The following is a 17,818-nucleotide window of genomic DNA, read 5'->3' as shown; positions in this document are numbered from 1 at the left end:
GGACCTGGGAGAAAGCACAATGGTGCTGCAGCAGCAGTTTAGATGGGGAGTGTTTTTGCTCGTGTGTCCGGTTAGGAGGAAATACAAGGCTACTCGTCTTCTGTAGGGGATTGTTTCTGCCAACCACAGTGAGACACCTGGGAATGGTCTCCTGGGATTATTGTGTGTGATTTTAGTTGCTTAGATCTCAAATGCTGGGAAAAGCATATAGAAATTCTTACAGCTGGGATTTGTACCTTCATTTTTCAGAGTTGGATCAATTCTTGATTTCTGAATTCCTATTTCTGACTACTGCAATTGGGTGCCAGTGCCTGCTTTTGACGTGGAATTAGATTAAGCTGAGAAGATGGGGACAACAGAATTACACTTGATACGTTTATTCTTGACTTGAATTCATTTTTATGCTCGGATAAATAATTTTTCTAATTTTAATGGCCCTATTCCTGTACATTGTTATGATTTGAGATCATGAAGTATCTTTAAATTTCATTCTTTTGTATATTGTCTTCCTGTAGAGTCTTGATATTTTAAATCTGTATAAAATACTTCCTTCAACACTGTCTGAGAGACTTTAAATGTCAGCTGAATGGGTGATCTGCTGCATTTCCATGTAGATAAATTCTGTGCAAACATGAACTTAAAAAGTTCTGATTTTCAGAATATAAAATAATGGAACAGACATATTGTTCATCTTGCTCTGAAACAGCTACTGTAGGCTTTTACTCATTACTCTTAAAAAAAAAAATCTTGCTTTCCAGTGAAGAACCAGCTGGAACCATCAAACTTCCTGTATTGATCCCTTCATTGAACTTCTAAAGAGACGGTGAAACTACAGGAGCTCCTCATTTGTTAGGAATTTTTCTAAGTGGCTGGGGGCTGTGAGAGCTTCAGTTATTGGGTGTCCTATATCAACAGCCCCATGGTCACACAGTGCAGTCTGGAATTTGGATCCTCTTTGGCGTAGCGTACCCAGCCTCCAGCCTGCCATCGGCTGTGGCTTATTCAGGGAGCAGGTTGTGGCTGTGCCAGTCGTCCCGGTGGTCTGCTGATTTCTTTCACAACCTGTGCCTGGAAATGTCTATTAGGCAACAAGAGATACATATTTTTATGTCTTACCTCGCCTGAAAGGTTCCTTTCTTTTTTCGTCCAAAACCACTATCACAAAAACCCCAACTTGCTTTAAAATAACCTAAATTGTACATTCCCAAAACACTCACCTACAAATATTAGTAGTAGAGGGCTTTTGCCGGTCAGAGAGAGGAGTGTATTGGTGAAGGTGTTACATGACCTTTATGATCAAGCCTACGGTTCTTGTATGTCTCTTAAAGATTTCCAGAACCTCCACAGTGCTCATGTTCTCTTTAGTCCAGGCAAAATACTTTTATGCTTTTGAATACATCTGGCTCCTAGGCACAATATTGTCTAGAGAATGTTTCGGGGGGAAAAAAAAACTTAACAAAACGCTTCTGTCATGCAGGTGGCATATGTTTGCTGATATTAAATGCACTTTAGCTATTCTTTTAATACTAACTGAAATATTTATGATTGTTTTAATAGCTTTAAGCAACCTTGATAACTGTCATTCTGAAACAAGTTTGTAATGTTTTGGCTTTTTCAACACAGTTCATCACTCAAGCATGTTGCTAACTCTTTACTCCACATTAACTTTACATAAATGTGTTTATACTGTAGTAATATCTACTGCAGCATCTGCTTTTTTTTTATCCTCTTACATTAAGCCTGATTTATGAGACTAATAGCATGATGTTATCGACACAATTTCTCGATTCTGTTGCCTTAAAGCCTGTTCTCTGCTTCGGTCTGCCTCACCGGTTCAGTGTAATCCGCATCTCTCTCTGTTATTTCCCCCTCTCTGTTAATTCCCCTCTCTTTGCAGGTTTCTCTGTTGCTGGTTCTATAGTGCATATTTAAACACCTTGGAAACACAACTGATGTTTTAGCTGTTAAAAAGACCACATAGTTTTGTGCTTTTCTGAACTCAACTTAGTATATGACTTCTGGGAGGCAGATGTGACCAGGACTGGAATTTGCTCATCTGCATTCAGTGCCTCCTTGACCTGTGGTTAAAATGAGGAGTCACTTGGCAGCCTTGGCCTGAAGCTGCCACTGAGTCAGTAAGTCAGCTATGAGTCAATTAAATACTGGAAGCTTCTGCTGAAATCAGCGGTAAGAGCACAGCTGACTTGTTTCTCATTGCTCTGTTGTACAAGCGATGCTTTTTCCTGAGCCAATGCTCAGAGCACTGCAGGTGGAGCAGCTTACAGCGTGGAGGAGTTTATATACATTGCTCACGTCTGAGCCAGAACTTCATTTCCCCTTTCCTCACCTCCAACGGCAGATCCAGTCTTTTAATGTACATTGCTACATGAAGAGCAAACCCAAGAGATCCTGTGCAGCACAGACAGTAGGGCACACTTACAAGAACTGAACTCATTCAAAAAATACACAAGTACCCCTGGAGGGGCCATTTTGGGGTGAATAAAGCTGCGTTTGCTTGTGGGATGTTGCCAGCATATACTAATATTCTGGAATAGACTCCTGAGACCAGCACTATTACAACTTTACAGAATAGAACCTGCCAGGAATGTCTGCAGTTGGTTGGACAAGTAAATTCTTCCAGTCTAAATTATTTGCCTGTATGGAGTTTGGGCAAGAATCAAACAATAAATAGTGCTTTTACCTGATCATAAAGAACCCCAAATTCTTTTCTTGGGGTGTGTGGGTCTGCTTGAATTTGCTTGTAGTATCTTGAGTCTTCACATTACCATGTTACTTCTTGAAGAGTAAATGATACATAATTCAAGTTCAGGTAACTTGAATGATTGTACCATATTTATTTTAAAACCTTTAAAAGCTCTCTTCATTGGTGCTATTTTGTTGCTTTATTGAAAGCAGTTGAAAATGCAAGGAATTGTTTTCTGTCCACTAGTGAGGCATGAAGAACCATTGTGGCATCTTTAGAAGGGAATAGCAGTAGCTATAAATGGAACAATGGAGACTTTCCAAATTTTTATCTGTGAGAAAGCAGGCTAAAACCGTTATGTTTTACAACTTGTATTAATGTGTATCTTCACGCAGCTGCCTCAAGGCTGTATTATGAATGAATTGCTTGATATAGGATTTCCCATACAGATGTAATTTCTGTTGTCATAATCTGTCTGATAAAAGTGCATTTGTGGAAGGCTTAAAAAGCACAAAACCAAAACCCCTCAAACAACCATGCAAGCATTCCATCAGAAGGCAAGCTATTCTTTCTCATCAAGTCCAAACCAAAGTTTGATGTGATGAGACCAGCGCTGGAGAAAGAAGAATCTTGATCAGCTGTTTCTGTGATCTCAGCAGTGAACTCCCTTGATTCCCTCACCTTTAGGAGTTCAGGTCTCCCTTGGTAGCCACACACCTGGGTTCTCCAGCCATCGACAGACAGGGATAAAAGGAGGTTGATTCCTCTATTCCTGTCCCTGGCTTCAGGATCATAGAGAAAACTAACAGTATGTTTAAGGCAGCAAATGTTTACTCACACAACAGTACCTCTAAGTGACAAATTTAATGTGTTCTTTTTTTTAAAAAAAAAAAAAAGTGCAGGAAGGGCAGAAGCTGTGGTGCCAAAGCTCCAGACAGGCTGGATAGTTTATTTACCATATTGTTTCTCTGTTTCATCCTAGCTGTGTATTTTATAGGCTGCAGTAGAGACGGGCTTCACATTATTCTGGGTATGCAGGATTCACCCATGGTTGTGGAGATTTCCTCCCTACAAATCAGGAGGTAATTCAATTTCAAGGTCTGTTCAGTCATCATCTTTCTGCCAGTTTATGTAGAATAATTAATTGGAGGCATTTGTTCATTGCAGCAGCTTAATGAACCAAGAGGTGATAATTATTTTCTGTGGACTCAGCTTAAAATCTGGTCCTGTGATTTCAGGATGCCGAGGCTGACAACCACCTCAACTTAGGGTACACGTGATTATCAAGAGTAGCCTCCAAAAAGAAGTCAAGATTTATTTACATTACAACAAACATGTTCCATGTTTTGAAATGTTCCGTCTGAGAGAAATTTATGCAGTGTTTTAGCAAACTGTAAACCAATAGCTGCATCAAACATGATTCTTTTGCTCAACTTCTCTTTGAGCTTTTATTAGAGACACCTTTTTAATGTATTGTACCCTCTCATTAGACTTCAAAGCATATGAATGAAATTATTTAAAGACTAAAGAGTTTATATAAAAATGGCCTTAAATAGCCTATATTTACTTTATTCAGATCATCTTGTTCCAAGGGTGGTAAAGGAACCTTACTGGAGAGATACAGAGCCTTACAGACAACTCTCTCCCCTGCTCCCCCTCTCTAATATTAATCTTGTATTATCTTTTGCTGAAATTGAAGTATTTTCAGGTGCTCTCCTTACTTGCTCTTGGTGCTGAATGCAGAATAGCTTGTTTAGCATGCTGAGCTTTTCTGAAAATCTGCCTGGAATTCTAAGAGGAAAGAAGTAAAAAGTGCATCCTTAAAAAGTTGGTTTTCCCAGATAAAGTAATTACAGTGAAGCGTATCTAGCAAAGATAACCTCAGATTTTTGGATTTATTATGGATACAGGTATGTGATCAAAGAGAAAACAGAACATACTTGTTCTGGTCTGGGTATTGCAGTGTGAGTGTTTCTACCCATATAATAGCTTAATTTCTGTGCAAATGTCATATGAGACTTACAGGGAAAGAAGTGCAGGCTGTAATGAGACTACTTGAATTTCTTCAAGGGTCATATAGATATTTTTAGGAACCTTTGAAAGAACAGCTTGTCAGTCCTTCAATTTTTGACAATTTATTTTAATGTTATTTCTTCTAGAGGAGCATAGTAATAAATGGACGCTTTCTTTAAGCTGTATTTCACTGACTATTTTATTTGGAAGTTGAGTATAGGCCACCTCTATCTGATCGTTGCCATATTTTTCCTTTCTGTCAGTGTTCTTGAGAGTGTGGAGAATTGGGGTCAAAAAGGAGAAAAACCATCCAGTATGCAACTCCCCAATATAACATATTCATCAAAGCTGACACTTAAGTCTTACAGCAGCACAGTAAAATAAAACTTGCTCAAGGAGAACTAAACAGCCACAACAAAACCCCCAAAGCCTGCATGCGTTCTGAGTGGTTTACAAACACTTCAGGAGGGGAAGAGAAAACTGCAGTTTGCTCTGCAGATCCTCTGGTGTTTCCCTTGTGCCCTCAAGCTTCTGAGGAATGTCTCGGATGATTCCCAATTTCACCTTCTGACCGAGAGAAGCTGTGTGCTTATACACCAGCTTGGGTTTTGCGTGGGGTTTGTATGGCTGCCTACAGCCTTTGTGCCCACCACCAACTCTTTTTATTGTGAACAAAGGCTAACTGCTTCCAATCAATACTTCCAATTATTTTTCCTTTATTAAAACCCTTTGAACTTCAAGCCAACTTGTAAATTTGGAGTCATCCAGCTAACCTTAAATGCTGGTTTTTGTTATGGAAATTACCAAAAGTGAAAGCTGTGAATTATTTTGTATGGCTTGTGAATAGTTTCAAGATCCCAAATTGGTTTTGTTAAGCTTTCCCTCATTTCCTTATTAAAAAAAAAACCCAAACAAACCCCCCCAAACAATACAAAAATATCCCAAACAAACAAATAACTCCCCCAAAACTAAGAAGAAAACAGCAGTTACTCAGAGGGAAGGTATTTTGTTGTCAAGTACAGTGGGTTTGTGGAATGAGTGAGGAATCTTTGGGGACCAGTCTTCTCTGTGTTAACTGCCCTGCTGCTGCTTTGAGGACCAGGTAATAAAAGTAGCACCAGTTAGCCAGGACACTTAAATCAAAATTGCCAGAGGTACCTGCTGTTCTTCACGTATATTGAGAACATGCCAGTGACTCACAGGCGGCAAATCAGTGTCCCATTGGTTCCACTTAAGCTGCTATTGTCTCTACTTCATCAGAGTTGGAGAAAGGTGATAATAAAAGCTGATGAAAGATGGATCTACCTCATCCAGAAAAAAAACAGCTTCCCATTTATGGGAAAAAACTTCATTTTACAACCATTTGCAGTCTGTTTTGTTTAGGGTTTTTGGTTTTGGCTTTTTTTTTTTTTTTTTTTTTACATAGGAGAAATGGTGGATCCCTGCAGAATAGTGTAGGAGCTTTCGTTCTTTTTCATCTTTCAACAGTAGAATCACTACATCCAAACCTTATTTGGCATCAAGAACAAAAATCTACCTATGAGAGACTGTGCCCAGCACTTGCAAAATAAGACTTTTAATAGTTTCAGCAAAACAATGTTATTCATATAGACATACAAAGGGCCTGTACAACAGAAGTATTCATCAGGTTCTAACATCTGTTCTCGTTCTTCCTGTGTTCTTTGCATGTTCCAGTTGATCCAAGCACAATTACTATGGTCTAAGCATCGATGCTGGTGAAAGCTCTGTGTAGACATATGGATTTCAAGTATGAATTTAATCTCCAGCTGCTTGTGCTGCCACTTCTCTTCCCCTGGCAGGAGTTCTAATGCGTTAATATATACCTTGTTGATCTACTCTGCCTTGAGAAAGCGAACGGTGTACATCTGTCACTGTGGTAGTCACTGCTTTTATTGGATAGCAGAAAAATGCCATTTTGTTTATCAGATTTATTGTAGACTTGATGGTATAATCCAATAATATTAAAAAAAAAACACCAATCAAACAAAGCCCCCGAAAGCGTATATAGCTTCCTTGTGTGTGGCTGTAAGAAGCATAGAGAGTGTTATTGAAACTTCACTCTCCAGTGAATTACAACTTTTCAGATGGAAAAAGGATAGAAAAATGTTTACAAAAGCTCGAGTAATTCAGCAACCTGACATTGTGTTAGAACACTTACTTATGACTTTAAGAGAAAGTGCAAGTGAGAAGCAAAAATAATATATATGACTTTAACATTAAACTTTCTCAAAAATGTAGAAAACAACCAGCACTGTATACATGGGCAAAGTATTATTTAAAAACAAGAACAGAATTCTGTACTTCTGTAGTGCCTATACATTTTATGTGTTTGTTTTCTACATTAAACTGTTTGGCTTTTTGTATTTAAATCCTGTTTCCCTTGGTCAAGAGAGGAAACTGAGTTTGGCGAGAATCAAAACAATGGAGTTTCCCGATTTGTATGTAGATTTGTTTGTGTGTTTGGGTTGGTTGTGGATTTAGTTTGTTTGTTTTGATGGATATCCCCCCCACTCCTTGCACTGGGTGTTTTCACTTGGAATATCTCCTGCCCAAATAGGAAATGTTACTTCACTGTAGGACAAAATTTGTGTAAGGATTTTCTTTATGTACTTGCAATGTGTATATGTTGGAGGGAAATAACTGTTTTCGTGTAATAGACTTGTTTTATTTTTGCTCGAGGCAAATCTGGAGACACAGCTTGCACTCTGGGAATAAATGTTTGTCTGCTGCTATCAGGGATAACTGTGACCAGGGAGGTGAGGAGGCTGTGACTTTCAGGGGTGGTCTTGGGAAGCCAAGGTTGGAAGGAGCTCCTGGTGTCTTCATGCTTCGTGCTGAGTTTTGAGCTCAGCAATTTCGAGAGCTTCTGCTCTTGGGAGACAAGCTACTGACTCGGGAGTGAGTGGGACAGCAGAAACTGTTGCCAGGAGACAGAGCAACATCCAACCTGCGTTCATCCCAGAGCTGAGAGCGAGGCGGGAGGGCTACTGATCTGCTGGACTGAATGTAAAGTAGTCGTAAGCATGATCTAGTCTCCAGCAAACTGGAGACTCTTTAAATTGCTGAAAAGTGAAATTTGGAGAAAAGCATTGACAAAGCCTGTTAAGTAAACCTCTCTGCCTATTTCCAGCTACCGTGTTCATCTCCTTTGCTTCAGCAGGTATCCTCCGTCTCTGAACGATTACTGTATTTTTAAGCAGTTGCGATATACCTGCCTCAGATTTTGGTGAGCTAACAAAACAAGATCTCTTCCCTTTTCATCCCATTGGCAAAAACTTTTTGAAATACAGATAAAGATGGGGAGAACAAAGGCACTTTAATATCTTGCAACAATCTGTGCTAGCTATTTATTTTCTACTGCCAAGCAGAAAGAACAGAAACATACTGACTAATTTTTACCAGAACAATAATCAGACATCCACCAGTAAACAAGAGGGTAGGCCAAAGGAAAGCAAAGAGGAGACCTTTTGGGGGGTAAAGTCTGCTTAAAATGACATTGGTCTGTGTTCCTCCTGGGTCATAGTAGCACGGGAAAGTCTGGTATTTTCTGAAATTGCTTGCAATTGTTTCTATTCGTGCTTTAACTTCTTTAGAGTTCTCTGACTTGCCTGGGACGTATGAGCACTGGAATAAGAAATCAGGGCAATTTGTTATAACAGATACTCTAACACAAGGTTTGTAGTTACGTCAGATTGAGTAAAACAAACATGCTAGTACTGACAAAAACTTCTGTGGTATGGATAGCATTCCATCATCTTGGTTTCCTTATGCCCATAACCCATTTGCAATGCTTCCTTATTTCTGACAGTGTGCCCTCAGTCTGCAGATTGACAAATTAGAGTAATATTATTGGAAACCAGTAATACATATGTGCCTAAAATAAAACTGCACTCTCAGAGACTGCCACTTACAGTGCCATGCTCAGAATCCTAACAGAGCTTCTAGGCACCACCACAGCAGCAATGTGTTAGCTGGGCAGAAGTTCACAACTGGCTTGTCAGTGTGCAGAAAAAAAAGGGTGCTTCACTGTGTATGTCTGGTTGTAACTAGCAGAAAAGTAAGAGGACAGTATAGCTTTTGCAGACTTCCTACTTGTCCTTATAACACAGAACTGTATTGATCTGTAGCAATAACACAAAGAAACTTAGTCTTAAGTGGAAATACTCTTGGATTTGAGATGCTCATAACCATTTCTTCTCTGCAATATATTTTGCATGCATAATAACACTTGAGTGTCTTAAGCTGGAAACTGGTCAAGGTGGAAAGGGATTCCTGACCTAAAGGCTTCTACTTGTAGTATGCAAACAGTAGGTAGGAAATCAGCCAATCGCCTCCTTTTGCAGTGAACAAGACTCTTGTTTCAATCTACAGTGGATAATTTCTGCTTTCTCCATTCATGTATGTAGCTTTCCCTGAGATAGTCACGATAAAGGTAGGCACTAGCTTGCACTGTGTGAAACTCCAATCTATATGACTTCTTGAAGAACTTGAGCACTTTTAGTCACAGACTCACAGAATGTTCGGGGTTGGAAGGGACCTCTGAAGATCATCTAGTCCAACCTTCATCCCAGCACACCTAACCACTACACCACAGCCTCAAGTGCTAGATCTACTTTTTTTTTTAAACACCTCCAGGGTTGGTGACTCCACCACCTCCCTGGGCAGCCTGTTCCAGTGCCTCACCACTCGTTCAGGAAAGAACTTCCTCCGAATATCCAATCTAAACTTACCCTGATGCAACTTGAGGCCATTTCCCCTTATCCTGTCATTAGTAATTAGAGAGAAGAGACCAGCACCAGCCTCACTACAGCCTCCTTTTAGGTAGTTGTAGAGGGCAATAAGGTCTCCTCTCAGCCTCCTCTTCTCCAGACTAAACAAACCCAGTTCCCTCAGCCGCTCTTCGTAGGGCATGTTTTCCAGACCTCTCACAAGCCTTGTTGCCCTTCTCTGCATCCGCTCCAGCACCTCGATGTCCTTCTTATACTGTGGTGACCAAAACTGGACACAGTACTCGAGGTGCGGTCTCACGAGTGCCGAGTACAGGGGCATGATCACCTCCCTTATGATCACATGCCTTAGTCCAAGCATGCTTGTTTTGGATTCTGAAAGTGCTTCAGTCTTGAGGATCCGAGACAAGAATTCCACCTTATGTGTACTTCAAGAATGAGCTGGAGTAAGGCCTCTGAAATTGTTGTGGTTTTGGAATTGAGCTGAACCTGACCTTCCTTGCGACAGCAAGAACAGAAGGATGAAACCCAATTTTTTGTTTCCCCTAATGTTTCACATGTTTCTAAAACTAGATTAATATTGTGCACACATGTTTCTGTCCCACCTGTGGTCTGTGCTAATCCTCTAGGGAACACATCACTAAAACAACTGACCAAGGGACCTTTTCTGCAACAACCACCATCTCTGTGTTACGCAGGTGCTTCCCACAGTGCTATTGCTTCTTCCAAGAGCCCAGGTTTCTGCTGCCATGCTGGCCAGAAACAGTTGCATATCAAACCAAAGACCAAAGAGTTTTCTGGGTGATCAGCTTGCAAAATGAGTGATTTGTTTCTTCTTTCTAAAATGTGCATCATGCTCCCAACAGCGCCCTCGTATCCCCTTATTTGCTTTGTTTATTCTCTGTTTCCTATCACGTGACTAAAATGGAAGTAAAATTGGGATTTGTGTTCTTACTTTGGACAGTTTTTAGCTTCAGGTCTCTCCTGTGATAATTCAACAAGGAACTGAGCAAACCACACAGCTTATAAACTATTTCTTACCATTGCTCTTCACCTTGGAGACTTACATATTTTTAATGTTCAAAACTGTTAAATATTCATGTTCAGTTGGTGTAATTCCTTAACAAGTATTAACTTAATATTTGATGTAATGTTTAAAACAAAAATCCCAAACTGTCTAATTTCCGGAACGCTTTAAAAATGCCTTGCTCTAAGCACAAACATTAACATGTAAGAGATAAACAACTCCTACTCTTATTATGCTGCTTGGTTCAAAAAACAATCACCACTTCTCCTCAAAGGTGTTAAATTGCTGCAGAGAGTAATTATTTGCATAGCAAGTACCTTAGGATTTCTTTCCAGTGTGTCTTCAGTCTGATACAGCATAACCTCTTGCCCTGAGGCTGTCAGATTAACCCACACCTGGAGACAGGGATAAGGAAAGATGTCCTCATCCTCCGAGCCTTCGCTGTTTGAGCAGGGGACTTCTTGGTCTTTGATGTTGGCCTTGAGTACCTTACACATGGTTTCTGTTGTCCAAACGCTGCAAGAAACAAACCCCAAAGTGTTACTTTTCAATGCACGAGCAACACCTGCCAGGAGTTGCATGCTGGGGACACAGCTTTGTGTGTGCTGGCTCCAAGTAGTGGCATGGGTGGAGTTCATGGTTTTCCCCTTTTTTCTTTCTCACATGGACCTTTCGCATGAACAAGTAGCAGCATTTTTGTCTGGCAAAAGCTCATTATTTGCTGTTACTTACCCCTTTTTCTCAGGAGTTACTCTTTTTTATTACTGATAACATGGTAAGTTTTTGCTTACAGCAGCACACTTTGGTGACAAAAAAAGTGAAGAAAGAGTCTTGCTCCTGTTCTTAGGAAACTAATCTTTTTTACAGGTATGTGGTTTTTAGTAATGTAATCGGGAGCCTGGAAAATAAATAATGTGAATTACTCTGCTTTAAGGATAATGTTTTTCAAACATTTTTTGAACTTTAAGGTGCTCTTGGCAAGAGGGAGGTGGATGTGCTTTCTTTCTCTATCAAAATCTTCAAGCATGAAAACAAGCTGCACTCTGTCTTGTTACTTTTTTTTCTTTTGCAAATTGATTTTGTGTGTGGAGGCAGAACTTGAAAAATGAAATAAATGTGAGTAATAGTAACATCTTTCGCATTCATTGCGTACTGCAAGGTTTGCTGTGGTAGACTAGGCTGTTGAAGGTGTTCGTTTCTCATAATGGTTGATTTGGAAGATACAGGTTCTTGACTGAGCAATTTTACTGTGACTTCTGTTGTTCATATTTGTATAATTTTATTAAAAACCAACATGCCCTCCTGGACATGGAAAAGCTTTTTTCTTTCTTTTTCATTTTTTTCTTCTGTTTATGCAAGACTTAGCTTTCCATTATCAAGCTTTGATAAGCATGGTGGGTTTTCATTATACACGTTTTCGTAGTAGAAGTTTTTTATTTAGTCTGTTCTAATTCTAGCCCCAAAGATGATCCATTCCCTCTTGCTTGTGCTTACCTGTAAATGCTTGATGACTTTTTTGCTCACTTTTCTTTTTCTTTTCTTCTGTCTTAAATTCTTATGAGCTCTTCAAGAACCTACCATTTATTTATTGTACAATGTGCTAACATGTATTTTGCCACTGTTATAATAATTGTATTTGATGCTGACAGGACAAAGAAATAGCTTTTTATTCATAAGCAAGTGGCTGTTCTTACCTTTTAGTGTAGAATGGCACAATAGTGATCCCAATAAAGAAGTACATCATCATGGAGCATGCGACCATGCCCAGGCCCAGGCACAGGGCTCTTGTCTCCCCTCGCTTCTGTGCAGTCACTAACTTCTTTCCCAACATGATTTAGAGTTGTGAAATCTGAACAGTCTCTTTCTGATACAAAATACAATACAAAAGAGAGAGGAAAAACTTAACTAGGTTTGGCTACAGGTATCACAGTTGCGTAATAAGTTTCTGAAATATAACATATCCCATGGAGGAACTGTCCCATATTTGCAAAAACTAGAATTTATAAGAGTTACTGTGTTTTTTCATTATCAGCAGACTTTTTCTTGTTTTTAACTTTCTTATGTTTACCATATAGTACTTTTGAAAAGTGTATGTGTGGGGAACTTAGGAGATGGGGTAGGAACACCTGGTTACCTTTGGGGAAAAGTTCTGTTAGCAGCCTCATGTCTTCAGCCTTAACTCGGTCTGTTTTATGTTGCTACTTCTCTGAAGTGAGAGATATTGTGTTGTGTCTTGGTAAAGCTTACATGAAGGGAAAATCTTGCCACAGTAGAATCATTTTTCCTTTATGCCTTTTCTTCTAAGTTAGTATGAAGTGTAGTTTTCTTATTTCAAAAGCTCAAATAACTTAAAATTTAGAATTTGAGAAGTTTGATTCCAAATATGCATTTTTGTTTTCTGTTCCTGTTCATTTGGGGATGCTAAAAACTTGGTGTCTAACCAAATAACAGAGAAGAGCTGTGTCTTTGTCAACAGAAGTAGTACGATGCCATTAAACACAGTGGAACGGGATTAGAAAACACAGCAATTAAAACCACAAGCTGGGGGAAGGACCACTGCTGGCACTAATGGGGGAGTGCAACCCGTGAAATGTTGGTGTAACACGAGGGGAACTCGGCTGCTAGAGCCTGAGCTCAGGGGTGACTGACGTTTTCCCCCCACGCCCTTGCTAAGTAGTGTTCCAAATAATCTTGCTAATGCTCAGATAAAGAGAATCTCAAAATAATTGCTGTGAATCCATATGCTATTAAATCATTTTGATGGATGTATAGGTTTAATATACAAGCCATAACAGTCACAACCCATCACCAGTGTCTGCTGCACTGACAACTGTAACTGAATGCTTGCAGGGGTTTGGTGGGGTTTTGTTAATGAAAAACATGATGCAAGTCATGGTGATGGCAAATGACAAGACCTGCGAGATTTGTGTGGGGTTTCCTGGGGAAAAGGATCAAAGCAGAGCAGAAAAACGGAAGATGTGTTACGTACATGCAGAAACAGGTATCAGTGCTCTTCTCATGTGCAAGACAACAGTCTGCAGCTTCATGTGGTAGCTGGTGTGTTCCCAGGACTCCAGCTTTAGCTGTGTGCCTTCAGGATGGTGTGCGCCCTGCCTAAACCCACCTGTGTCCAGCTGAGCGAGGCAGCAAATAGCAAGAACTAAGTTTATGTGCAGTATAAAACAAACATAAGCCAAAGTTAGCAAATAGGCTTTTCGGATTAACCATCCATCCCAGGCAGAGCTGTGGTGTTACCGGGGGTGGTAACTGAGTTTGGTGAGAGATGAGATAAAGACACCAGAAGCTTTGGGGAGAAATAACGTAAATACCATATGAATGTTGCTTTCTTTCCTGTTAGTTCTGTTTTGCACTGGTAGAAGTGCCTTGTTTTGACTGTTTAATGGTCACAGGAAGAAAGTATTTGTACATTGAAATACTACTGGGTTTAGACTATAACACTGGAATTTTGGTGTTATTATTTTTGTTGTTATAAAAATATAGATGCCCACGGACAGTAAACCAGCTCTGGTCATTTAGCGTAACTCGGGGCTGGTTACAGAATTTTCAAAGTATATATTTTGAAGTTGCTAGGACATGATAACAAAATGATACAGAATGTGAGCTAATGCCCCTGATTAATGCCATATTGTGTTTTTTCTTAGTCTATGGGGTTATAAATAGAACCTTTGGTATCAAGCACTGTCAGCGTGCTCATGCTGTGCCTGCATACTCGCATAGAACCGTGCACAGAGGCACGTGCAGCCCGCAAGGAAACTTGGGGATGTGTCAGTAGTGACTGCTCCTTCAAACTTCTGTTGTTTCTTTTAGTTCTGTGGGGAGGGGAAAATGGAAATAGCATATTTAAAAAACAAAAAAATCCAAAGTACTTAAAACACTGGAATGCTGTGCAGCACAGCACCTCAAGATCAATCGATACTAAACTGATTCTCCTTTACCTGTTGTGCAGCTTGGTCAGAGTGGAAAATGGAATAAAGGGGAAAATGGAACTGCCAGCTGAGTGGCCGTTCCATATAGCACAGTGCAAAGTTAATGACAGACAAATGAAAACCTGCATTGTCAGCAAGACATTGTTACATACACTAACAGTAATTAATCCTTAATTAGTTTTGTGGGAAAATGAAAAAGTGAAAGATTGATGCTGCCAGTGTGACTTGTGGAAAGCTTCTCGTGGGTTAGTGCTGTTAATATCCTGAGTATTAGGTGAAGGATAATGTTTGCATAGCTGTCCCATTACTCTGAGAGATAGTGGGGTAACCAGACCCCTTGTTACGTGGAAAACAAGAAATATGGGACTATTAACCAAAGAATCCATAAGATATGCAATTGCCCCATCAGTCTGCTTGAATGCCAGCCACACAAACAGCAGAAATGCCAGTAAGCTCATCCTTCCTAATCATCTTAAACTGCCACACTCCCCTTTTTGAGACACATAAGGAGTTTGTATGTGTAAACTGGAAATTTTCATAAGTGTCTGAGAGGTTTTCCCAGCATTATGTGCAGTGTTGTTCCCCATCCCGACACCAGCAGGGCTGCCTGACCCTGGATCTCTGCGTGGGCTGCTGGGTGACCCTGTTTGCCTGTGCTCCCCCAGTTCAGATATCTGCTCCGCCCCAAAGAGAATAAGGACATTTAAATTATGCAAAGAATGTTAACAAGAAAGATTTGTCTAAAAATATCTCACTGAGTGCTTCTGTAAACATAAAAAATAACCAGCTAGGTCTTCAGGCAGTGTGAATCAGAGGTGCTCACGTCATTGTTGTGTTGCTGCACCAGATTAACTGTAAATGTGGTTCCTAAAACTGCAATACATGATTCCTGGTGCACTTGTTTCTGCTTTAAAATTTAGAAGACTAGAAAAATCTGTAACACTATTTCATGCAGGTGCAGAATAATTTGGGATGAAACCTAAGTCAGTGAAGGAAAACCCATGTGATTTTTTTTTTTCCTTTCACATATAAATATTCTTATGTTCTTGTGCTAAAAATTCTGCATTTTCTGACTTTCAAGCTGAAGCAATGCTGTATACATATAGAAAAATGCTTATCTGGAATGCCCCCCTTGTTTAAAAGTTGTTGGGGTTTGGGTTGTTGTTTTTTTTTTTCCTCAATAAAAATTCTTCTGTCTCCTAGCTCTGTCATTGTACATTAGGAGGAGTGTTGAAAGAGCCAATTAAATGTTTCCTTTGACAAAATCATTAAATCTTTGAAAAATGAAGCACTGCAGAGGACTCGATTGGCCCAGGAAGTCTCTGAGCATATTCCAGTTGGAAGATGTTGATGTGTATAACATGGGGTTTAGTCTGGCCTTTGAGAGCACGTCTAAATATCTTTTGCACTCAAGATTGTGGAGTGCTTCCATAATTATTAGGAAAATATATGCCCTGAATCTTTACATAATGTTCTTTCTCCCTAATCTTCTTCAGTCTAGTTAAATTATACAGTACATTAGCTGTGCAATTTCAATATATAATCACTGCATTGACAGCTGCTGCTGATAATCCTAGGGGTGCCATCTGCTGAGGTTTGGAACAAAGTGCTATGTTTTGATTAGCAAACTTGTCTGATACCCAGCAGGAAGTCTCTGCCTCTTCCTCCTCCGCCTCTTGAGGAGTTTCCAGTGCTGTGACCTCTGTGAGGTCGGATGAGACCTCTCTCTCAAGTTCCAGGCTCCTCTTAGCTTGGATGCAGCAGGTTTCATAGCACTGATGAATCCATCTCATTCACTTGCAGAAGGGAGGGTGCTAAACCCTTCTCTCAAACTTAAGTTGGTATAAATATTAACAGGGAGCTAGTAAATTATTTTTGACCTGGCTTATGTACAACATATAGTGAGTTTCCAGTGAATGTTTGCGTATTTCTTTCAGATGAGCATCAAGAACTAGTATTAAAACACACTAAGAAGAGCGCTTTAGAGGTGCAGATGACTTGCATCACCAAGGTGCTTTTAAAGAGGCCTGAACCCTTTGGTCTCTACTGCCTCTGCATATGAAATAGTCATTTGCTTTCTCCTACCAAGTGCCAACTCAATAGCTGCCTTAGGGGGTGCCAGTTAGCTCAGTGGATTGACCACGGTGCTGACAACAATGACAACACCGAGGTTGTGGGTTCGATTCTTGCTCGGTCCCCATGTTTTGCCTGGTCTAGTCGAGAGGTGGCGTCCCTGTCCATGACAGGGAGGTTGGATTAAATGATCTCTAAGGTCCCTTCCAGCCTAGGAAATTCTATGATTCTCAAAACACCTTGTGTGGACAACATAAAAACTGGTGGCCTTGCTGGGTGTGTAAGAGCAGCACAGTATCGTTGCCGGGTTACTGGCCAGGTGCTTTGTGTGGGAATCGGAAGGCAGCACAAATTTTAGATCTATAAAAGTGAGCTCTGTACCGGTTATACTGCAGTGGCAGAGCTGCACCACTTACGTGTTTACTACTGTCTCTGAGTAGAATTAGATGGATTCCCCACACTTTGCCTACCTGTTCCCACGAGTATTTTAACACTGCTTAGATTCCTCCTTCCTTTCTGTTTCAATTCTGCCCTCCTGCTTCTGTCACCTCTGGCCCCACCGCTTACACCCGGCATGACAGGCCTGGAGCCAAAACTACATTTGCATTGGCACTTGCTTGCCCTCTCCCTGCCCTGCACATCCTGCTCCAGCATTTATCCACAGTTCTTGCTGGTACCAAGTCTGCTTTTGCCAGTGGTGCTGGGGCCAGGTAACACCAGGTTTGTTCGCTGCAAATCATTAAGAACCCTTTGCTTACAAAGCATTCTGTGCATCTGGCACCACAAAGACTGTGTGTGTTACCGAATAAAGTGATGCTAAACCTTGATGGAAATGGGCACAGAAAAGAAGTTTCTGCCATATACTCACGCAGCTGTCTTGGAAACCTAAGGCAGCAAGATTTTGACCATGTAACACGATACAACTGCACTCGTTTTATGAAATATGTCGTATCATTTAGCCTTATTAATGAACTATTTACCTGAAGTGCCACTAGAGTGAATCAAAGAAGTCAGCTTTTTAAAAAACCCTATGCAGATGTTTAATTCTGTTAGCTTTTAAACATGATTTTTTTTTAAAAAAAAATGTTATTTGTTTAGTTCAGCAATTTTGAAATCTTTCTAGAGTGCTTCTCTCTGGTTTCTATTCAGTACAGGGATGCACAGAATGAGTCAATTTAAAAGCAGATTTCAGAGAAGCCTGAAAGAGTTCAAGTTCCTGATTCTTCTCTAACTTAATTAAGAAGTAGGCAGGCACAGCCTCTAAATGAATGCTGAACACCCAAAGCTGTGAAACACTTAAGAGTAA

The 17,818-nt window shown here is 40.2% G+C and overlaps 1 protein-coding gene across 1 annotated transcript; it reads right to left on the bottom strand.

Annotated features, from left to right (window-relative positions):
* Positions 1 to 8,036: 8,036 nt before the first annotated feature.
* On the bottom strand, positions 8,037 to 12,361 carry KCNMB1 (potassium large conductance calcium-activated channel, subfamily M, beta member 1). Its single transcript, XM_009869622.1, has 3 exons — positions 12,187 to 12,361; positions 10,810 to 11,008; positions 8,037 to 8,362 (listed from the first exon to the last, which is right to left on the bottom strand). The coding sequence occupies exons 1-3, from the start codon at positions 12,321 to 12,323 to the stop codon at positions 8,093 to 8,095; spliced, it is 606 nt and encodes a 201-aa protein (XP_009867924.1). The 5' UTR covers positions 12,324 to 12,361; the 3' UTR covers positions 8,037 to 8,092.
* Between the last annotated feature and the right edge of the window lie 5,457 nt (positions 12,362 to 17,818).

The sequence above is a fragment of the Apaloderma vittatum genome, unplaced genomic scaffold (assembly GCF_000703405.1).
Source record: "Apaloderma vittatum isolate BGI_N311 unplaced genomic scaffold, ASM70340v1 scaffold15735, whole genome shotgun sequence".
Taxonomy (NCBI): domain Eukaryota; kingdom Metazoa; phylum Chordata; class Aves; order Trogoniformes; family Trogonidae; genus Apaloderma; species Apaloderma vittatum.
The sequence above is the reverse complement of the archived record's forward strand: the minus strand, read 5'-3'. Positions and strand labels throughout refer to the sequence as shown.